The sequence below is a fragment of the Cynara cardunculus genome, assembly GCF_001531365.2.
Source record: "Cynara cardunculus var. scolymus isolate 2C chromosome LG 16, CcrdV1, whole genome shotgun sequence".
Classification (NCBI taxonomy): Eukaryota; Viridiplantae; Streptophyta; class Magnoliopsida; order Asterales; family Asteraceae; genus Cynara; species Cynara cardunculus.
The window spans coordinates 1,541,900-1,566,429 of record NC_037543.1 but is presented as its reverse complement, the minus strand read 5'-3'; the positions used below and the strand labels follow the sequence as shown (position 1 = coordinate 1,566,429).

The 24,530-nt window shown below is 34.1% G+C and overlaps 3 protein-coding genes across 3 annotated transcripts; 1 reads left to right on the top strand and 2 right to left on the bottom strand.

Moving 5' to 3' along the window:
* The first annotated feature begins 2,655 nt into the window (after nucleotides 1–2,655).
* On the top strand, nucleotides 2,656–8,274 carry LOC112529244 (bifunctional UDP-glucose 4-epimerase and UDP-xylose 4-epimerase 1-like). Its single transcript, XM_025140421.1, has 9 exons — nucleotides 2,656–2,979; nucleotides 4,632–4,681; nucleotides 4,935–5,070; nucleotides 5,674–5,775; nucleotides 6,082–6,309; nucleotides 6,494–6,575; nucleotides 6,657–6,739; nucleotides 6,822–6,913; nucleotides 7,857–8,274. Exons 1-9 carry the CDS (start codon nucleotides 2,767–2,769, stop codon nucleotides 7,942–7,944), a joined length of 1,074 nt encoding a protein of 357 aa, XP_024996189.1. The 5' UTR covers nucleotides 2,656–2,766; the 3' UTR covers nucleotides 7,945–8,274.
* A 581-nt stretch (nucleotides 8,275–8,855) lies between these two features.
* LOC112529559 (protein MIZU-KUSSEI 1-like) lies at nucleotides 8,856–9,737 on the bottom strand. Its single transcript, XM_025140880.1, has one exon. It carries the CDS (start codon nucleotides 9,735–9,737, stop codon nucleotides 8,991–8,993), a length of 747 nt encoding a protein of 248 aa, XP_024996648.1. The 3' UTR covers nucleotides 8,856–8,990.
* Nucleotides 9,738–11,651: 1,914 nt separating this feature from the next.
* LOC112529766 (protein IQ-DOMAIN 14-like) lies at nucleotides 11,652–19,211 on the bottom strand. The gene is made up of 4 exons (XM_025141159.1): nucleotides 18,666–19,211; nucleotides 13,818–13,997; nucleotides 13,076–13,144; nucleotides 11,652–12,275 (listed from the first exon to the last, which is right to left on the bottom strand). Exons 1-4 carry the CDS (start codon nucleotides 19,086–19,088, stop codon nucleotides 11,700–11,702), a joined length of 1,248 nt encoding a protein of 415 aa, XP_024996927.1. The 5' UTR covers nucleotides 19,089–19,211; the 3' UTR covers nucleotides 11,652–11,699.
* Between the last annotated feature and the right edge of the window lie 5,319 nt (nucleotides 19,212–24,530).

The following is a 24,530-nucleotide window of genomic DNA, read 5'->3' as shown; positions in this document are numbered from 1 at the left end:
CAAAACCTACCCCTTCTAAGTGAAAAACACGTTCCTTACATCTATGAAAAACTCTTTCAATATATACAAACAAAATCCACACAGACAACTTTACTTGATGGAAAACCAACCAAATCGTCTCCCAAGTCCTTTTTGGAAAAAAGTTGTCTATATGGATTAATCTGTTTGTATAGACTGAGAAGGTTTTTGCTTGGTAGAGGTTTCCATATATATTTAAGGAACGTGTTTTTTTAATTGGGATGGGTAAATATGGAGAAAAAAACCTGTCTTTCTGCGTAAAGTTTTCCTCTAAATGCTTATTGAATAAATTATTTTCTATTTCTTTAAGCAACTACCAAATAATCATGTATAATTGACCGAATAAGCTATGAGCCCTATTAAGCTGCTAACTAACTAACAAAACATTGTGTAGAAGATTGTTTGAAAAAAAATATTACGTTTTGAAATTTTATATTCACATATAAATTATTGAAAAAATCCATTTAATGTTGTATTCATATGAATAATTTATAACTTAGATTCATAAATACATATATTTATATAGATTTAATATCTATTTTTTTTATAGAAATAATATATATTCAGATTAAAAACACATGGGTCCACAATTAGTGTCAACCAATTATTGTCAAAAATCTATATCGCAATTATATTGTCTATTTAACGACAAATTATTTCGTACACGTAAACTTTCGATAACGAACATCTAATTATATAGATGGGAGGTTTTAAATACAGATCATATAGATGTTACAGAAGTTATGTTAAGAAAACAGTCTAGATTTGTATGAAAAAAGGTAAATTGCATGAAAAAGTAACACATTTTAACTTATCCATATTTTGAGTAATGTACTTTCAAAACTTTTATTTTTGTATCTAATATGTAAAGTTTTAAACATTTAAGTATTCGGGTAATCGGTTGATGCATTAATCCGTTTACCTTGATGATGTGGTACTCAACTCAATATTATTTGCTATCCAACCTAGTTTCATATCATCATTCGCTACATCAGCATGTTAATTGGTTAATGTTTCAACCAGTTACCCGAGTATTTAAATGTTTAAACTTTACATCTTAGGTACCAAAATGGAAGTTCTGAAAGTACGTTACCAAAAATAGGAACCAAGTTAAAGTACGTTACTTAATCTTTCAATCGTTACCTAAGTACTTAAATGTTAAAACTTTACATTTTATGTACCAAAAATGAAAGTTTTGAAAGTACTTTATCCAAAATATGAATCAAGCTAAAGTACGTTATTAATGCTTCAACAAGTTACTCGAGTACTTAAATGTTTAAAACTTTACAACTTAGGTACCAATATGTAAGTTTTGAAAGTACGTTACCCAAAATAAGAATCAAGTTAAAGTACGTTACTTTTTCATGCAATTTGCCTTATGAAAAATGATAAAAGTTCATTCATAAAGATCCAAATATTTTATGGAAAAAGATGGAGTTAATTTATTATGACAATTGTTTTTAAATTAAGAAGCAATCGAGATATTTATAAAACCAGATGTTCATTAGGTTAGATAGATGGTTAAGATTGTTTCATATGATTTATAACATTTACATGGTTCTCAATCGAAACTCTTTGAATATGTACAGTTATTCTGTATCTTTATAATGTGACGAGATGCAAACATTTATTATAAATCAAGAATGTAGATTTTAATGCAAAAATTAAAATTTATATTTAATAAAAATAAAAAGTAAATTATAAATGATGGTTGAAAATGTTTTTAACATGTGTCATTATCTATCATGCTAAGTGTGAGATTTTAAATAGGGTCCCTGAAATTTTGAGGCCCAAATTTACGTGTATTCAGGGTCTTAATAATTTTTTTGTAAATTTTCACCCAATTATTTTGTAATAATACAATTTTATGAATGTGATTAAAATAATTATATAAATTTAAATATAACTAGAAGAGTACTCGTGTAATGTAGGGGGACACATCTCGATTTTAATGTTCAATTTTATTATTTGACTATGTCGATGTTATAATACGATTTTATGTGTTTTTAATAAAACAATAATGATTTTATTTTTGAATAAAATATAAATTTGAATATATCATAAAAATTTGAAAAAAATATATATATATCAATATTAATATCAAATCAACTATTTAAAAGTTCACATTTTTTATGCAATTTATTTAAGTTATTTTTTAAAGTATAATTTAATTTACGGTTAGTAACGAAATAATTTATTTTTTGTTTAATAATATAACATTTTATAAAGATAATAATTAAGTATTCTGTTAGAACTCAATGATTATCGTAATTATATTTTAGATTTTTTATATTAAAAATGAGATGTTTATTATGTATTTGATTATGTTTAAGTTAGTTACACGAATTCAGATATGGAGCTTTAATAAGTTGTACTTACGCACAATCTACTTATAATCTTGAGTTTTAAGTAATATGCATTAATAAACAATATTTTACACATAAAAAATAATTTTTAAGAGTTTTTGTTAAATGCTTTATAATATAATATAGATAAAATATTGTTTTTTCTTATTAGAAAATATAACTTAAAAAAAACTAAAAAAAAGTTTAATGTGTATATTATTTTCCCTCCATTACACCAAAAAGTTGGCTAACAAATCCACTTGTTCACTTTTTGCGTGTTGTAAATATTTGCGCGCTTATCCAAGAAGACGTCTCCATCCCACTACTCTTCCACCATTTCTCTGACAAAATTCACGCAAATTCTCGCTCTCTTCGAGTAATTCCGGTACCAGAATTCTTTTCTATGAACGATTGTTCATCAATTTCTGTTATGGATTCGTCGATTTTAGTCACGGGAGGTGCTGGATTCATAGGGACGCACACAGTTGTGCAACTTCTGAATCAAGGATTTAAGGTCACCATTATCGATAACCTTGATAATTCTGTTGAAGAAGCTGTTCTTCAAGTCAGAGATTTAGTCGGTCCCGCGCTTTCACTTAATCTTCAATTCCATTTGGTAAACCTTTTAGTTTCTCTTCATGAAATTTGCGTAGTTTGTGTGTGTATACATTGAAATTGAATTCGTTTGTCATATGCGTCGTTTAGGTTTATTGATTTTGATTTATTACTTGGATTAAGTTGTTTCTGGACGAGATTTATTAACTCCGGCGGGAAAGTGTGCGAGTTCTATAAAAAATGGAAGATGAAAGTTAAGAAATCCTCGAATCTTATGTAAATTTTGGAATACTGAAGTTAATTGTGCAAATCATGGTATGATCCTGAGATATTTAGGTTTATTTGATATATCGTCGCTGATTGGTTCTTGTAATGAATCAGTAGGGTTTAGATTTTTGAGTGATAACTAAGGACCGTTCGTTAATGTTAGTTAATCTCATTGATATGTGTGAATTGTGAATGTTTTGATAATTCACGCAAATTCTTGCTCTCTTTGTGTAATTCCGATATCAAAATTCTGTCTCCGCACGTTTATTCATCGATTTCTGTTACGGTTTCGGTGATTTTAGTCACCGGAGATGCTGGATTCATAGGAACGCACACAGTTGTGCAACTTTTGAATCAAGGGTTTAAGGTCACCATTATCGATAACCTTGATAATTCTGTCGAAGAAGCTGTTCTTAGAGTCAGAGATTTAGTCGTTACCGCGCTTTCACTTAATCTTCAATTCCATTTGGCAAACTTTTGATGTCTAACATCTTTTTAGTTTCTCCTCATGAAATTTGCGTAGTTTATATGTGTATACTTTAAAATTGAAATTCGTTTGTCATATGCGTCGTTTAGGTTTATTAATTTTGATTTATTACTTGATTTAATTTGTTTTTGGAATGTTGAAGTTAATTGTGCAAATCATGGTATGGTCCTGAGATATGTAGATTTATTTGATATATTGTCGCTGATTAGTACTTCTAATGACTCAGTAGGGGAAAGTGTGCGAGGACTATAAAATAATTGAAGATGAAAGTTAAGAAATCCTTGAATCTTATGTAAATTTTGGAATACTGAAGTTAACTGTGCAAATCATGGTATGATCCTGAGATATGTAGATTTATTTGATGTATTGTCGCTGATTGGAGCTTGTAATGAATCAGTAGGGTTTAGAGTTTTGAGTTGAAGATGCAATTTAGTCAATTCAAAGTGATCACTGAGAACTGTTTGTTAGTGTTAGTTAATTTTCATTAATTTGTTAGAATTATGAAGGTATTGAAACTTAGCATTCAAATTTTATGCCACCTTCAGAATTTGAAGATATAATTGGTGTGCTTTGTGGTATATGTTGGGTGTTGAACTACTGGAGTCTAATTTGGGTCCCTGACTTCGCTAGATCCGGTCCTGATTGCCGTTGGAAACACATGTTTTTCTGTCTTGTACAAAATTCTATGTGAATGCTAAACCAATAAAAGGCTGCAAGTTTTCTATGAACTTGTGCCTGTGCCTGTATTACAAGTCAAAGAATCAATAATCAAACCTCGCAACCCTGTGGCTGTAAGCATTTTTACTGAACCACATAAATATCACACTGCTTTATTGTGTGTGATTATCGGTCCCAACATATAACCTTGAGTTCAGCTGCTAATCTTTTTTCTTTAGTAGCAAGCACATTATAGGGCTCAAGTATGGGCTAAAAGTTGTGATTATGGTGTTCCTTTGCAGGGTGATATCAGGAACAAGGACGATTTAGAGAAGTTATTTTCCCTCAATAAGTATGTCAAGTTGCATTATTCTATTTCCAAATGCTGTTATGATAATTCAGTAACTTCCATTCAGTCTTATTTCCTTGCCACCCATTTGCCTTTCAACAACTTTTTCAAAAGAACCGAGGCATACACAAAGGATCTGGAATGAGAAGCTGGTTACTGATTCTAGCTATCGGCTCTTTTATGAATTCTGAATTTGCTTTGTTTATTTGGGCACTTCTATGATCTTCTGTAACCTTTTGGTGATATGATGGTATAGGTTTGATGCTGTGATACACTTTGCTGGCCTCAAAGCTGTTGGTGAAAGTGTGATCTATCCTTTCCGTTATTTTGATAATAATTTGATTGGATCAATTACTCTGTACCAGGTCATGGAGAAGTACAATTGTAAGAAGGTCTGTGTAGAATCTGTTTTTGGTTTCGAGTTACCACCATTATGTCATGGTAGTGGTTTACCTGGAATTGTAAATACATGGAAATGCATCGTAACCTTTATCAAGGTTGGATAGGGTACCAAAAGGTCCTTGGCCTAGCGGTACCCAGGTTACCGGTAGAGCCTAGCCTCCCAGGAGGTCAAGGATTCAAACATCACCGGAAGAGTGTGCGTGAGTATTTGTCGTGTATAAATATTATATACTCCAAAAAGAGGTTGGATAGGAGCAAGCTGTTCTCCAACAACCCTTCACACTCTATGACATGAAACACATTCATAAGCGTCTATTATTGAGCGTGGTCTGCTGCCCAAAACTTCTCTCGCAGTAAACTGCTATTTGAATCCATCAAAATTCTGACATTATTGGTCTTGTATCTCGCCCTTTTGAGAATTTCAAAGGATGCAAGATCAGAATGATCATGTCTTCTTTATATTCATACCTAAAGTTCTTATTAGGAAAAAACGTCACAGTTGCCACAAGATAGCCTTGACTAACCAGTTCCTCAATTATCTTGTCCAACTTCAGTTGCCTTTTTACTTATGAGATGAATCTGATTGCTTGCAGTTGGTTTTCTCTTCTTCAGCAACGGTTTATGGGCAGCCCGAAAAAATTCCATGTGTCGAGGATTTTGAGTTGAAGGCCATGAATCCATATGGACGCACAAAGGTATTAGCTTGGTTCCCTTGAGATGTTTTATTTGTCGTCAACCTGTAATTCTGTTGGGATCATTAATCACAAAGCCACAGTAATAGTTACCGTCTATGAGTTGAGAGTTGACTCAGTAAGAGACTTTGGAAAAAGTGGTGTCCTATATTTGTATGGTTCAACAATTTGCCTACCACGTCCAACAAATTCCATATTCCCAGTTGTTTATGAACCTCAAATGGCATAATTTTTTAAATGAGTTATAATCTTGCAATTGAATCTCTTCCCTAACTTATTTATGGAGAAATAATTTTCTTTATTGATTAGCTCTTTCTCGAAGAAATTGCACGAGATATTCATATGGCGGATTCAGAATGGAAAATTATATTGCTGAGGTACTTTAACCCTGTTGGAGCTCATGAGAGTGGGAAACTTGGTGAGGATCCAAAGGGCATTCCAAACAATCTTATGCCTTACATACAACAAGTCGCTGTTGGAAGATTGCCCGAGCTAAATGTTTACGGTCATGATTACCCGACAAAAGATGGTAGTGCGGTATGTATTTTGTGACGTTATTATCTATTATCTTGCCTCCTCAGATCTCACCTCCGGATGGGATATATTGGTTTGGTTTGGTCTATCTATTATCTATATAACTTGTTCATCAAAAAGCCAATTAAGCAGAAAATAAGAAGTTCGATTATTTTTAATATTTTTTTTTTGTTTATGATGCTAATAGGTCAGGGATTACATCCACGTCATGGATTTGGCAGATGGTCATGTTGCAGCACTAAAGAAGCTTTTCACAAAACAGGAAATAGGTAATTAGTTCTTCTTCTCTACATTTAATCAAAATGGTCATCCTGCATTTGCATACCATTCTAATTTGCATCTTGTGGTAGGTTGTTTTGCCTGCAATTTGGGAACCGGTCGGGGGACATCCGTGCTTGAAATGGTGGCTGCTTTTGAGAAAGCTTCCGGAAAGGTTCTCACATACGGTCAAATAAAGATACACACGTTTGTTGTCTAATCTAAGCCTGCGCTAATATTGCCACATGTTCTTGCAGAAAATTCCCATCAAACTATGCCCAAGAAGGCCAGGAGATGCAACAGAAGTTTATGCATCTACAGATAAAGCTGAGAAAGAGCTTCAATGGAAGTAAGTTGTTACTCTCTCCATCCCAAAACAAGTGTCCGTATTTCTATTCTAGTTTGTCCCGAAACAAGTCCACTACTTTCGTTAGTTCCTATTCTTAGGGGTATGCATAACCCTAATGGTCCGAAATCTGAACCTGAACCGAAAAATAGGGAGTTTGTGCAAAACCCGAATGTCCCGAGCAGGGGTGGATCCAAGCTTTAAACACTGTGGGGGAAAGGCCCCCAGTCAAAAACCAAAAACCTTTGTTGACTAGCTTAAATTTTCTATTTTCACCTCGTCTTATATGGTTTCTGCCAGTCCCATATGGCCACATGCTTCCCTCCCCCAAATCCCATCCAACGTGTCCTCACCTCATTAATTTCCTGGATCCGCCACTGGTCCCGAAATCCGGAACCCGGTCAATTGGGGGGGGGGGTTGGATATTCGGTCCGGGTTGGGTTTGATTTTGGGCTACCCAACCCGTCCGAAAACCCGAAATATTATTCAAATATTATATAAATATATTTATTTATCTAATTATCCTTTGAAAATCCTAGATCCTAGTCGGTTGTATTCTTTTATAATTTACAAAACTAGTCTCTATATCATTCATTTCGATTGACTGGATTCATCCTCAAAATCGATTGAATATATATACTTTTTGCATTAGAATTGTACCTGGACCCGAATCTGAAACCCAAAATTTGGGATTCAGTTTCATATCCGAAATCCGATCGGATTTTTTGGTTTATCCACTCTACCCTTAATTATGAGATGAAAAAATTTATTACACCCTCTATTATTAAGGGTAAAATTTGTTATTTAAATAATTAAAAAGTCTAATAATTACACATTTCTAAAATTCCGCGCCTTTTTACATTTATTTTGTGTTGGAGGGAGAATTGCTTAATATTATAGTTATGAGATTGGCTTAAATGAACTGATTTTGGGGTCTGATATACAGGGCAAAATATGGGATAGAAGAGATGTGTAGAGACCAATGGAAATGGGCAAGCCAGAATCCATGGGGATACTGCTCCAAACCTGAATAGCAACACATACAAGGTATCCACCCATAAATAGTCAGATTGAGTTCCATATATTTCTTTTGTTGCTTTCAAGGGTTGCAAATGCTTCCCGATAATGTCTTGTTTTCTAGTATATACCCTTGAAGAATTTGGGGGTAATGTGTGAGTCCACTCGCTTGTGGAAAAACTTGAGAGGCCGACTCAGACCAAGTTGGCTTGTTTGACTGTTTGACCCGAGCGTGTGGCCTGTGTCTTCAAAACGAACAATTTCATTGTTAGTCTTTTCGGTATTTCGACATGTTTCCTTTGAATACAAAACTTCCAATATCATATTTTCCACGATCATCTTTCCAATAATGTTTTTGTTACGTATTGTAAATTCCCATTCATGAAACAATCTTGTGAGGATATTTGAAACCCTATAAATCTCTCTCTAAAGGAGCCCTTATAGAGAGAGAGATAGTTATGCTATATATACACACACACACACACACACGTTTGATGGTATGTATTTAGCCGATGTGAGACTTCAACACGCTCCTCAAACAGAGGCTACTTCCCTCTAGAACATAGTGTGTCAAGTCCCTGGTAGACCCCGGCTACTATGCAAGAATATATTGAATGCTTTTGAATCTCTTTAGAGAAGAACCTTTATAGAGAGGAGATGCGAGGTGTATATATATATATATATATATGTAGAGAGAGAGGGGGTTTCAAATACAAACCATGTAATTACTACAAAACTTTACAAACCTAATATCTCTCTCTCTCTCTCTCTCTCTCTCTCTCTCTCTCTGTATATATATGTTTTCATGATCCTTATCTAGTCAATGTAGGAATCCAACAAGGTTGATGCTTGAGATGACGTCAATTCGCATCTTCATACGTCACTGGATCCAAGAAGCATTCTCTCGAATCAAAATCATAACCACTCATATACAAATCAATCGAAAATTAAATCCTACCGTAAACAACCATCCAAGGTCTTATATCCTCCTAATATATTTTACAAACCCTAACCAAATTCACTCATTAACAAAAGAAAAAATGATCCAATTCCAACATGAAGATCATATCCGTACAAAGAAAATACTCAATTCAGGCCCACGGTTCCCATCAGGGCTCATCATATAAAGTGTCTCTGAATCCTTTGACCCCACCAGACGGTCAAAGTGGGCTCTCATGTATATCATCTCACCATCTGGGCCGGATTTTTCCGGCAACACTCCGGAACCCATCGACACCGGCTTCAGCAACTCGATGACGTTCAAATCCTCCTCGGTTGCATCCCGCTTCACCCCGAGACCCCCCTTTTTACCGTTGAAAAACATCGTCCATAATGGCTCATCCAAAAGCTTCACCTTGAATCTTTCCGGCTCTTTCTCGCATTCCAACGCGATCCGGACCATACCTAAACTCATTTCCGTCTGTAAGATGCCGGTTTCGAGTTCCAATTCTAGGATCATCATTGGTGGCGTTTTGGGGTTCTCTTGTATTGCGAGGGTTACAGGGCCGTTTCTGTAGCCGTATAGAGTCCCGGTAACACAATTTGTGGTCCGGTGGCCTTGGCCTTGGCCTTGGCCGTCTGGTAGTCGGCCAACGGGGATCAATGGGGTTAGACATGTAGTTGGTGACACGATTGGGAATGACCGAAAGACAGAGCGAACAGCTTGAAAGACTTTGGCGTGTTTGCCTTTCTTGTAGGAACATCGTAAGAGTCCGGTAGTCGGTGGTGGCGGTGGCGGTGGTGGTGGATGATGTGGGTCCGGTGGTGGTGGTGGCGGTGGCGGTGGATGATGTGGGTCCGGTGGTGGCATGGTGGTGATGTTAGGAATTATTTAAATCCCCCCTTACCGGAATCTTTTTCAGATTCAGCAACGGGAGAAAAATTAGGTGTTTGTTTTGCTAAAATCATGGTTAAGGGTTTAATTGTGGTCTATTTTTCTTTATTGAATTGGGCGGCTAAAATTTTGGTTTAATATTTTGCGTCATTTCTTTTTTTCCTTTTTCCATTTTTGTAAGTATATAATATTTATATACGGTAAACAGATAAACTCACACAACCTCCTCATATATTGTGAGGTTTGAACCCTTCATTTGCTAGGAGGCCAAAGATTAATATATCGTTAGGTCAAAGACCCTTTGATATTTTTTTTTATCTTGGTGTTGAAATTAGCAGAGCGTATGTGTATTTATCATTTTAACATCAAAAAACATTATTTTTATCTTTTGAAGAATTTCGGCAAAAGGTTAATGGCAACCACAACCGATTACACACGAAACCTGTCTTAAAGGATATCAGTGAAGGGATATCTTTTTGGTTCACTTAGTGGCCGAGACTAACAAGGGGTCAGAGTTGAACCTGAGACCTGTCTTGTATTTGGACAACATCGTCTCACCTCTTTATCCTTTGAAGAATTTTTTTTATTTAATCATCTTCACACGTATAGAAATGATTTAATATCGATTGACGAGTTAAAAGTCATTACACTAATGTTCAGGGACAGAACTATAAATTTTTTCAAATGGTGTCACCATTTGACTTTAAGAAAAACTATAGGGAAAAATTTTAAGACGGTGGCACCGTTTGACTTTAAGAAGCAGATATACAAAAAAATCAATCGGTGACACCATTTGATTAAGAAAATGACAATAACACATTTCGAACTTGGGTCTAGGGTGAGATAAAAGTCTTGCAAACCAATTCTACCAAAAAAAACATGCTCTCATTGTAGTTTCAAACGATGGCACACAACAGACTAATACGATTGCACCTTTCACGAACCTAAAAATGTTACTTTTCTCTCTTCACATCAAATTATTTAGAATTCTTCAAACTTGGTGTTTTCTCTTGTTTTTACTATTTTTAGAGTTATAGTATAGAGAATCTACTATATAGCAAAGGTTGTTTAAAAAACCACACATGTTCATATTCTTAGTGCGTAGTATAGTTGATTTCAAGATGGTATAACTGGCGATGAATGATTTAAGCATATTAATCCTAATCCAGATGCTACAATTCCTTTGGGAATTAGCCTTTTTGTGAGCACCATGCATTTAAAATCAGCTATCTAATAGGTCGTTGTATACCTGATTTGTCTCTTACATGATACTTTTGGGATGCAATGGTGTGGGCTAACTTGAAAGTTGCCGATAACTAACCTTTTTACACAAACCCCACATATGATATATATATATATATATATATATATATATATATATATATATATATATATATATATATATATATATATATATATATATATACACTAAACGATGTTGGGTTTCTGTTTCGAGACTAGCTTTTGGTTACATTCTTACATGCTTCGAGTTGCATACCTATAACGAACTCTTATAAAAGAGTAAATTATGTTTTAAAATTTGGTGATTTTTCTGTGGTTTATATAATTCATTATTATTTTTATGCTTATGTTTATAATTTATAATTTATTGTTATTTCGATCTCTCTAGTTTATAATTCTTTACTATTTTGATCCCTTGTACTTAAAAATTAGTCCAGAGACGAAAATAACAATAAATTACAAACCATAGAGACGAAGATAACAATAAATTACAAACCATAAAGATGAAAATCGCAATTTCTAAATCACATGAACGAAAATCAAAATTATTAACAAACCATAGTGACTGAAAATCGTAAATCTCTCTATATAAAATTATTTTATTCTGAGGGTAAATATTTAAATTTGGTTCATAAGAACTATAACATGTTTTTTTTCTTCTTCCTGCTTTTACTTTAAATCATCACTCCCTTGGGATCAATTCCAATACCCAACACAGAACTCATTTTCCTCCATAGCCAAAACCGGCATCCCGAGTCGATCGAGCCGTCCGGATCCCGGATAAGCCTTCCTAACGAAACTATCCCGAATGGTCGGAACCCATTGCATACCACCTGAACCGTATTTGGAACTCGAATCCCTCTTTGTTGCATTAGAAATCTCGAACTGAGTCCTTAGTCTTGGAGCACTTAGCGACCTGACCTTAGCCCTCGATGACTCGGTGTTAGCCATGTAGTTTGGGTGGTCTGAGTATCCACTAAGGCAACTTCTCGAGCATTCACTCTTAACGGGCGTAGATAGTTCGCCTTTGATGGAGTAATCGATAGAATTCACTTCGCAAGAAGCACAAGGGCTCGAGCTCGTTGGTTGAACCGTTGACCCTCTTGAAGTAGTAAAACTTTGACTATACCCGAAACTGTTTTGGTTCGGGTCCAATTGAAAGAGCTTCCTTCCTTTAGTTGTTACGTGGGATTCTCCGGTGTCAACTTCAACGATCTTGTCGTTTTCGTGATCAGTTAAACCATAGTTGGCGTACGATTTTGAGCCATTCCTCTGCATTTTTATACAGTCAGGTTAACTTCAACTTATCGTGTTTAAATACATGTTAGCCTTCAAGAAATAGAAAACGTGAAAACAATAAAATCAGATAAACTAAATACTGAATTCCTTTTATCTTTACTTACATTAACAAGAATATTCATCTGTTACGTATTTATATTCACACAATTTAAACTAGGATCCTAAATATTTAAGATGTCATATCTGATATACCAAAATAAATATTTTAAAAGTGTGCTTCACAAAATAAGAGTTGAATCAAAGTACGTGAAGTTTTCATTCATTTTCATATGTAAATTGGGTACCTAAATATTTGAGATGTCATATCTTAGATACAAAAACAAAGATTTTAAAAGTATGTTACGCACAAAATAAAAGTTGAGTCAAAGTACGTTACTTTTTCATKCATTCTCATATGTAAACTAGGTACCTAAATATCTAAGATGTCATATCTGAGATACCAAAATAAAGATTTCAGAAGTATGTTACACAAAATAAGAGTCGAGTCAAAGTACGTTACATTTTCATGCATTTTGAGATGTAAATTGGGTACCTAAATATTTGAGATGTCATATCTGAGATACTAAAATAAAGATTTTAAAATTACGTTATTTTCATTCAATTTGCCTTTTATGTTTTTGACAACTTGCAACATAAAGATTCTTTCCATTTCTACGCTAATGAAACTCATTAGCGTTATTTTATTAAGACATGTAAGTAACAAGTACATAAAACTTTAGTTGTCGTGTTATCTATTTAATGGGAAAAAAAAAAACATGATACTTATAGCATACCTTGTGTATGGGTCGATGATCTTGTTTAGCATGCGGAAAATGTTCGAGTTTTTCAGGAGTTTGAGGCCCCTGCAAATATGAAATAAGTTATTTTCCAATGAAGTTACGTACGCACACCGGATGTGCACACAATGCTTATGGCCCACAAGCGTTTACCATCGAGGGTTCTTAACTAAACAACAACCACCTGAACATCGTTACACCAACAATAAATTTCTTGTAATAACGAGCTTGGTATATCTCATCCCGATTAGAGATGCACAAAAAATATTTAAGTCTGAAACTCGGCTCAAGCCCTACCAGAAAAAACCTAGAAATCCCGGTCCTTGGAGGAAGGTTTGATCCAAAAAAAAAACCTACCTGAAAAAACTTGGCCTAAAAAAGCCAACCAGACCCTTTTCAACCCAAGGCCTGACATGAGCCTAAAAAAGCTGAAGTCTTTTTCTCCCTTTTCAACTCAAGGCCTCACCTGGGCCTAAAAAGGCTCGGGTCTTTTTTCTAACTGAAAAAGTGCTATTTTTCGACCCAAAGTGTGATATGGGTCTAAAGCCCAGGTCTTTTTCTACTCACTAAAGAAAGGTTTAAAAGGTCTGGGTTCACGTCAAAAGAAGTCCGGGCTTTATAATCTCTAATTTAGACATAGTAGAACGATTATTATCGTAGTATAGATTTCTTTGTACGGAAATACAAAAAGATGGATATTTAGAATTTAAATTCAAAAAGAAAAAAGAAAGAAACTTACATGGTGGTGAAAATGAGAAGAGGATTTGGTGGACAAAGCACGTGCACGTGCACGTGCCTGAGCCCGTATCAACGCCTGCAAACGCCGCATCATATCGGCGGTATGTTTCCTTAGAATATGACCTCTCACCACCGCCTGAAGCTTCACCAGTGCTTTCAATGCCCTCAACGCTCTCCTCGCCTACACATTCAAATTTATGAATAAAGTTAGTCTGTATGGATAAATCTATCTGTATATATTTGAAAAGTTTTTATTTGAGCATTTTTTTAATTAGATGGGATAGGTTCGGGAATTTTTTTTTCTTTTTGCATAAAGTTTCCCTTAAAAGCTTATTATATAAGACTATTTCAATATCATTAAGCCACCACCAAACAGTCATGTATACTGACTAAATAAATTACGTATCTTATTAAGATTATAAAGCTGCTAACAAACAAGCCATCGTTGTATATATAAAACACTAACTTTTATGTATCCAAATTTACTGGAAAGCATTGACATTTCAAATATTTTCTGGAGGTTAATGTATTTGAGATTGCTTATAAAAACAACTTATTGACTTATTCCAGTGTGACACCAGTAATAAGCATTTTTGAGTGTTTGGATAAACAGTTTATACCGGTGCCAAATCGGTAATAAGAAGTTTTTGAAAAAGTTAAACCATTCTAACTTATAATAAGTTAATAAACATTTTTTGTAGAAAAACTACGTTGTTTCAAATAAGCAATCCCAAACACCCCTAAAACTATAATTGATTGGACGAGTAAATAAATAAAACAAAATATAAATGATCATATCATATATTGTATTAAAGTTCTTATAAATTAAAGTAACAAAAATGTCTTAAAATAACATTATAACATATGAAATTTCACCTAATTAAAGTTACTATAATTGGACCAAAGTTTAAAACATGTATAACCGGTTAAGGCTAAAACATATATAACTGAATCACAAATTTTGAGGGCCTTGTTTCATATCTCATATTAGAACCCCTTCAGACAAAAGCATATTAAACCTAAAAATGATTAAATATGAAAAATCTTTGAAAAAATAGGTCGTGCAGTTATGATGTCTGACTAAAAATCTTCTCACTATGTTAAAAACCTCATGAAAGACCTCTCAAAAACCTCACTAAAAAATACATTATGGATGCTGTTAACAATATATAGGAAATGCAAGTAGCTTATCCCTGTACTAAAACAACGAGAGATAAAATCAGATAATATTATATCACGTCAATAATTGAGATATTGTTTGTGCATTTAATTATGGAATATTACTAATAAATATGTGAATAAAACCCCCAAAAAGAAAGTGGCCATCCAATACAAGTTGAAATGTGTTCCAATTTTAGGAGAAGACCATGACAACTTACCTGCCATCTTAACAAAACAAACCCCATTAAATGCATGGGACATATGTTATTATCATGTTCTTCCAATAATTCAAAATACAATCATATCTTAAATTTTATTTTGTTTTATTCTATGAAAAATATATATAAATATTTCATAAATCTGATTATTATGATTATCAGTTTTAGTGACAATATATCAGAATCTGTGCCCATCTTACACAATATTCCAAATGAACACTCTTTCTGTCCCAAAATAGAAATCAACTGTTATGCAAAATATTGTTCTACATAAAAGAGTATAATTTATAATATTGTAATTTACAAATCAATAAAACATTGAAACGTCGTTAATAAAATTATTCTTTAGGGATCATTTACCAAACGTTTATTCGGGTAAGCGCTCAGGGGGATGTACTTGAAGGCTGAAGCTGGTTGGGGTTTTGGGCCCCCAACAAAAACTAATTTATAAAGCCCAAATTTTTTTTGCTCGTATTTTTTAATTGAGTGTAATTGGGCCCCCAACATCATGAGGTAAGAGGCCCCTCTTCACTTACCAGTTTGATATTCACCATTCAACGAACGACGGGAACGATTGAACAACGAACGACGGAAACGAGAGTGAAGACTGAAGACGACGGATAGCACAGCGGGACAGACGAGACGAGATCACTCACGAGACTTCAGTTCAGGCCACTTCTTCTTCATCATCGCTGCGAGCCTGTGACTGCGACGCTGCCTAGTGCCTACAGCCTACTTCTTCGTGACTTCGCCTCTCGCCAGTCGGCGTCGCCTCTCGGCTCTCGCCTCTCGCCAGTCGCCTCTCGGCTCTCGCCTCTCGCCAGTCGCCTCTTGGTCTTGGGTAAAGATTCTAATTTCCAAATTACTTCTTTTATTTTGTAATTTATTGTTTGCTAATTGCTTATAAGTTATAACTTACTGGTGATTTGGTGGTAAATGCTTTAGGTTAGGTATTTTAGGTTAATTTTGTAGGCAATTTTGTAGGCAAATCAAATTTTAGGTTAATTTTGTAGGCAAATAAAAATGTTGCTAAACCATTGATTTTTATCTTGTTCTTGAGTTCGAGTTTCGACTGTGGGCGCGGCTGGAATTGGAGACTTGGAGTTGGAGTCACTGGATTAAAGCAAATAATTTGGGTAAAAATTCTAATTTCCAAATTCTAGTCTTTAATTTTGATTACTTCTTTGATTTTGTTGTTTGCTTATTGATGATTTGGTAAATGCTTTATGTTAGGTTAATTTTATAGGCAATTTTGTAGGCAAATCAAATGGAAATGTCAAATGTTAGGTTAGTTTTATAGGCAATTTTGAAGGCAAATCAGATGAAAATGTCAAATGTTAAGTTAATTTTGCAAATGGAAATGTTACTTCTTTGATTTTGTTGTTTGCTTATTGATGATTTGTTGTTTGCTTCACAATTGATGATTTGGTATTTTGGTAAATGCTTTATGTTAGGTTAATTTTGCAATTTTATAGACAAATAGAAATGTTAGGTTAATTTTGCTATTTTGTACGAAAATAGAAATGTTAGGTTAATTTTGCAATTTTGTAGGAAAAATAGAAATGTTAGGTTAATTTTGCAATTTTGTAGGAAAATAGAAATGTTAGGTTAATTTTGCCAATGGAAATGTTAGGTTAATTTTGTAGGAAAATGAAAATGTTAGACAAATGGAAATGTTAGGTTAATTTTGCAATTTTGTGTTRAAAAGCAGTATGCAAGACAATTAAAGATCCAAGTGTTATTTGTGAATTATATGATCAGGCAGAAAGAATAATTCCTAGTTGGTAGGTCTCCTTGGGTGCTCATCTTAAGAAGAGTACTAAAAGATTAAAACATAAGCTTTAGAAGTCACTCTTCACCACATCAATGCATTTGTAGAGTCAATGCCTAGCTTATTTCAACCGCATTAATTATCTTTATTCGGTTAACCGAACAGTTTAAACCTGAAAATGGAAACCCGAAACCTTTTTTGGTTCGGACGAATTGTTCGGTTTCGAAAAAATTTCGACCCTCCTAAGTGTGCCCCCAACCATAATAGTTTATAGATCCGCCACTGTAAGCGCTTACCAAATCACATTACCTTACCGGATGTAAGGACCAAGAATCTTATCCGGTAAGGAGACAAAAACTGAGAGTCTTACCCGGTAAGAAGAAGACAAAAACTGAGAGTCTTACCCGGTAAGTAAGAACGACGATGGGGCTAGATGCTAAACTGACACATATTGTCCTAGATTGTCGATGAAGCTAAAGAAGTACATAGTCCCCGAGAGTGACTAATCCTTAAAATGATAGAACTAATATCATGTAAAAACATATTGAACTCCATATTTACTCTTTAGAAAAAGCTCTCGATAAAAGAAGCAGGTTCCAACGCATACAATGGTCCAAATCTTACGGTCTAACATTCACAAACTCATGCTTTTCATGATTTAAAAAAAAAATGATGACATAAATTATAAATTATGAGAAATTTTATTATTATTATTTTATTAACCTGGATATCCAACTCGTTATGAGAGCCGACTAATTTTAAGGCGACCACCTGCTTTGCAGATAGTGACTTCTAAGGCTTATGTTTTATTCCTCCTTGGACTTGAACCTGATACCTTTAGGTACTTTTGACCTTTGAAGTGAAGCTCAAACCAACGCACCACCCTTGTGGTTATTTATTATTACTATTTTTATCAATCACAAAATATGTAAAATAGAATTTAGAATTTAGAAGTTAAAAGCATCTCTAACAGATTTTTTTAAATATAGAAAATAAAGTTTTTGTTCTCTATAATGTTCCAAGAGATTCTTTTATCTTGTTATTTAACTTAGAGAAACATAAAAAAAGAACTTCAAATATAGAGAAATTTTTTCTAAAATTCTCGCCAAAGAAGAGAGAAATGATTTTCCGGAAATTCCCCCCTGCCCTTTGGTAGTTTCTACCACCTGTGCTAAGTCAAGTCCTGGGATTTGACGACGGAATTAAAAAGCCACCTCAGGGGCGTGCTCTACACACTGAGCTAATAGCCCGTCGTGGGAGCCCCCCACTGGAAGGGCCACTATCCAAGGTCTCAAATGAAACAATAGAATACCGATTCGATCTGAGCTCTCTTGGAATTAGTTTTTATTCATTTCATCAATGAGGTTAAATTAATATTATTTTATATGAATATATTTAATAAAGTCTTTTGAAGTCATAAATTATAGAATACTTAAACAATATGGTTAATAATGAAATTTTAAGCAAAGTCTCTTAGTGTTAGTTGAGTCTAATTTATTATCTATCTTAGAGAAATTATTGAGACGTTTACCGTTAATTTAGCACAACGACACGAATATGCAGACAGTACTCCTCTGGATAAGACGAAACTACCCTCAAAACTTAACGGTGATTGAGGATAGATATTGGCATACTGCAACTATATCGAAGTTGATTTCTGGTTTTAGGAAAGGATGATATGAATCAAAGCGTAACGTACCAGATAAGCTCGGAAACACGATTGAATTTTGACGGCAGCCAGTTCGTGGTGAACGCCGTAGCCGGTGGTTCTGCTAGTCATCCGTACTACTTCAGCGGCAGCCTGAGCTGCTACCAAGGCCGCATCGACAACCGCAGCGGTGGCCGCAGCAAGTGCAATCGCACGCTTGTTCGAATCTTCATTTGAGTCGTTTCTCTCGCCGCCTTCCGTCCTCTCATCGGAATTATTATGATGATTATGATGGAATGAGGTTCCGACGACAGATTTGGAATTGTTTCGTTGTGTAGGATTCTGATTCTCTCTGCGCGATTTCACAAAACTCCACCGTCGCTTTGGTTGCTTGTTACCGTCTGAACCCGACGGCTGTGCGCCGGTGGATTTGAATCCTAAAAGCGATTTGAAGAATTTCGATGTCTTTCCCATTCTGTAATTTGACTACCGGTGGCCGATCGGCAGTTGCTCCGGCGAGTAGTTTGTTGCGCAATGCATTCTAGTGAGAGAAAAACGAACAGTTCGTGCTTGTGTGTGTGTGTTGAGAGAGAGAGAGAGAGAGATAAGTAAAATGTGTGAGGAGATAGTAAGAAGGTATGGTCGCTAGTATGGCGTTGTTTTCGTGTGTTCTTATAAATAGGAATAAATTTACAAATTTAGTCCTTATAGTTTTCGTTTCTACAATTTAAACCTTATTTATTTTTAAACTTTACTAAGGTCCCCTTTAATTTACAGGACTGAATTAGATTGGATTTAGGGGTTGTTTGTTTACCTCTTAATTGTTCTATTAAGAGGGAGCCTCTGAATCATTAAGACATAAATCTTGTTTGGCAAAAAAAAGTCTACCTCTTAATGGTTCTAACACCTTGTGAATGATTTTGCATCATAGGTCTCTCTTAACCATTCAACGTCCTAATTTCATTGTAAATAATTATCAAACAATTATATTTCATTTTGCACTATATCATGAGAGCATTTTAATCATTCTGACCACTTAATCATTTTGCATCAAATCATTCAACAACTGTCAAACAGTCCCTTAAAAGAGTTTAGAATTGAATTCAATTTCAATCTCACGTTCGGTTTTAAGAATTTGTTGGATTTGAAATTTCGGGATTTCAACAAACCTCCTGCCTGTCTCTGCACCCTTACCTTCTTTATCACTAAGCAGTCATTTAGGGGCCTTAGCTGGTGATCCAGGCATGAAACAACAGCTAGATCCTCACATTAGGCATCTTATCTGCAGCCTACAGGGACGTTCCGATCCTTTCGGAGGCCCTATTACGTCCAGAACTTTTGATAGCATTGCATAAGAAATAACAATGATACATATATGTTAAGCACAAAAGGACGATAATCCTAAAAGATCAACAATCTGAACCGAACCTAAACCTAAACCATTAACAATTTGAATCTAAACCTAAGCAATTAACAATTTGAATCTAAACAGTTTGGGCTATAGTTTTACACAGAACATGCCCTAAACATATGTAAATTTGGACCCCAAAATTTTGGAGGTCTTGTTCAAAATCTCACATTTAACATGTTAAGGGGACAGCCCTGAACTTACTTGTGACTTATCTAAGTTCATACAATTTACTATTTCTTAATATTTCCATTACAAATAAAAGATTTTGAAATCCAATGGAGTGGTTGGTATTTAACGGAATTTCGTAGGATTTGTATGTAATAATGTTTTAAAATATGTTAATAGCTTTATTTTTTATATTAATAATCAATTAATATAAAAGTAATTTAATCATTTTTATAATTCATTATATTTTATTTTTATAAAGAATATTGAATTCAATGTCATTTCAAATTCTACAAACCAAACACATAAAAGAATCATAAATTCTTTCAAATCCAAATCTCTTAAATTCCAAATCCTTCCACCACGAAATCCAAATCCTCTGAAACCATTCCATCAAACCAAACGTTTCCTTATTTTTAATTGCGGTTTTAATTATGCTTTGGATTTGGATCCATCATCCTAACGACTATAAATTGGTTTTGCTAGTGTCCTTCATGTGAGGGCAATTTGGTCGATTTACCTCATTTGTGTTTTTAATGTTCTCATTGTATAAGTTAGTAACACTCATGTTCATGTGCGTATGCACACACATACGCATATAGATTTATATATAATTGTTTGATTTACGCAAGAGCAGTAGATACGCCTGGACTCCAGTCGATCCATCGGATTCCAAACTTCATACACAATTGAACCTTTTTCTTTTTGAAGTATATAATATTTATGTACGACAAATGCAACAAAAAAACTCACATACCCTCCTCAACTTTGGTGCTTCTAATCTTTTAGGAGGCCAAAAACTATGATACCGCTAGGCCAAAGGCTTCTTGGTCAATTGAACCTTCTTTCTTAGTACTTTTATAGCATGTACAATCAGATTCACCAGATTAAAAAAAACCATAGCTAAAAATTTGATTGATAAATCATACCTATCTTGTCGGAGAAGGAGGTGGAGGGCCGATCGTAGGGTATGTGTGCTGTAATTTTTGTTTTTTTTTTTCTATAAATACTTTACACAATTACATATATTTCTTTTATATATCCAAAAGAATTAAAAATATAGAAAATTACCAAAATACCCTAGCATGACTAAAGTAAAGTGACTTGAGGTCTTAGGTTCAAATACAAGAAGAAACAAAAATCCTCTTGTGGTCACGGATGTTCAAATGCGGTGACTACGGACTATCTGCAAAGCAAGTAGTCGTCCTAGGATTAATCGGCTTACATAGTGAGTTGGATATTCAAGTGACTTAACAAGAGTAATTGAATCGTCATTAAAGCCGGTGACCAAATTCAAAGCAAAACTGAAACCACAAGAAATTTTGTATAATTTTAAACTATAGGGACTAAAATTACATAAACCCCAAATTATGTGGACGATTTTTGTATTTTACAGCGATAAATGAATAAAAATCCCTTATTTGAATGAATTACAAAAAAATATATTTTTTAGAAAGAAAAAAATAAAAATAAAAAGAAAATGAGAACAAAATGGGTGAAATTGATATGATACGATGCAGACGCGACAGCCTACAAATCTGTTCCCAGAAAGTAGGGCCCTTGATTTTTGATCCACGGTTGTCTTTGGTACTTCCAAACACCTACCAAATTCCCCAAGAATCTATCCCCACGCTATACATCCTGCTCCGCCATCACATGCAACACCTACCCCTTTTCTCCAGCTCACCTCCCTTTAGCGGTGCTTGGACTCTTTTTATATTAGTCAAACCTAAGTAAGAATGAAGACGTGTTAGAAATTGTTTATAAAAATAATTTATTGATTTATTTCGGTGTGATAATGGTAATAAACATTTTTGAGTGTTTGGATAGATAATTTATATCGGTGCCAAACCGGTAATAATTTTTTTTAAAGAAATTAAACTCTTATGACTTATAATAAGTTAATAAGTGTTTTTGTATAAAAGCATAAGTTATTTCAGATAAGCAATCACAAACACCCTCTCAGATCTTTGTCATTATGAGTGTTCAAAAATCCGCCAACCCAATAAACCGATCAACATAACCCAAACCAACGAGAAATAACTTAACTTGGAGCAATTCAATGTCTAATCGAGTTATAAAAAAATTCAAACCGTAGATATTGAGTTATTATTATTTGAACACAACTCAACTCGATGAACCCGATATCATTTTATTTCTTGGATTTAATATGATTATTGAATTTTTATTAATATATACATTAGACAATTACATTATCACGAGCTCTTTTTATATACATATTTTCAATCTATTCACATCTCCATATAACTCATTTGTATATATGTTCAGTAATTGTGAACATATATATGTAAATTGAGAAAATTAATTGAATGTGATATACGTAAAAAGTATGGGTAAGTTGTATCAAATGGTTAATGATGGAAAAAAAATTATGAGTAGAGTTAGAATAATATTTTAATGTACCAAAGTATCAACCCGACTAAACCGACCAACTTGTACGGTTTGGATTGCGTTGGGTTGCACTTTGCTTTGGGTTGGGTTGGGTAAAGATTTTTCAAACCGTAAGCATTAGGTTGGAATGTCTTCAACCCGATCAACTCAACCCATGAGCACCCCCTATTTGTCATGGTCTTTACCGGTTAATGTTGTTACCGTATTCATCCGATAAAATAATATAATTTGGTAAGCGTTTGATAAACAACCCCTAAATCAACCAATTTTATTTAAAAATTATTTAATATTAAATTAATATTATTCATATGCATCTTGTTTTTTTGTATTGCAAATATCATGTTTCTTGACAAAATTGAGTATCAATAAATATACGTTATACTACATATGAAATAACATTCTAAAAATATATTAATATTTTAACTATATAATTATATGTAGGGTTAGGTTCATGTGAGACCAAACTGTTTTCGTGAGATACGTGAGACCACCTTGTTACACTTGAAACTTCACAGCAAAACGTTGTGAAGGTAAAAAAAACAGAACATTCATAGCAAAAACAATGTGAAGGTTACATTCACAACATTTTACTGTGAAGTTTCAAGTGTAAAAAAATGATCTTATGGGATTGAGTCTCACGTGCTCCCAAGTCTCTCTCTCTCTCTCTCTCTCTCTATATATATATATATAGAGAGAGAGAGAGAGAGAGAGAGAGAATGGTTCAAACGAGAATACCTTCATTTTACGAAAATGCGAGAACACCTTTTTACTATAGATAATCACATGTGATACTATTACTTCATCACATATGATACACATGTGATACTAAATCAGAGACACGGACGATTTTCGATGCGATTTTGGTTGCGGGCCAAGTCGTCCTTACACCACTAAGGTAGTGTTTGGTATGCAGACTAAACTGGACAGGATGGGAGGGGACGGGACGGGACATGACTAATTGTCTGTCCCATGTTTGGTAAGACTAGGACATGACAGAATAAAACTGTTAAAATGACCATATTACCCTTAAAGGAGGGTTTGTAATTAGGTTTTCTATTGGAATCTATTGGAAACAAGGGTAAGATAGTAAATTTGTATTTAGTCCCATGTTGTTCCACCTTTTTTGATGGAACAAAAATCATCAAGTTTTGTCCCATCAAATTTAAAAATAGTCTCATCTTGTCCCATGAAATTTTTGTCCATGGCATGCCAAACATGGGACTATTTTCTTTTGTCCCGTCCCGTCCCATGTAGTCTGCATACCAAACGCACCCTAAGCTCCCTCACAAGTATTATCATATGTGATAAGAGTGTTGTTGATATAATACTATAATTCATCAATATCATCACATATGATGTTAAATCATAGACGCAGACAACATTTAGCTTTGGCACGGTCTAAGTCGTAGAACATATTGTCAACACATCACAAGGTCTTCTCACACATATTATCACATGTAATAAAAATGTTCTCACATTCTTATAAAATAAAGATAATCTTGTTTAAACCTCCACCTATATATTTACGTACGGATTTGGGGTAAATAATCTGATTCATGTGAGTGGCGTTTTTAAAGAAAAAAAGGAGTTTTAAATTATAATTTATGAGAAGAATATGAGAGAATCTTTTCACGTGGATTTGTTGAAGACGATTAGACCCACGTCGCTTTGACCCCGGTGCCGAAATGGTTGACTAATTCTGCCTTCTTAATGTTTTCCCCAGTCAACGGTCAACAACTCAACATCATATCATTTGGACGGGTGTCGGTTCTTAGAGTACCTCGCCATTGTTAATTAAATCGGATCTTTGTATATATGTAAGAATTAATATTAAATAGAGATTCATCAAAAATAGCCTTTTTTTTAATCAAATTCGTTTTTAGTCCAATTTTCATCTTTATATATATATATATATATATATATATATA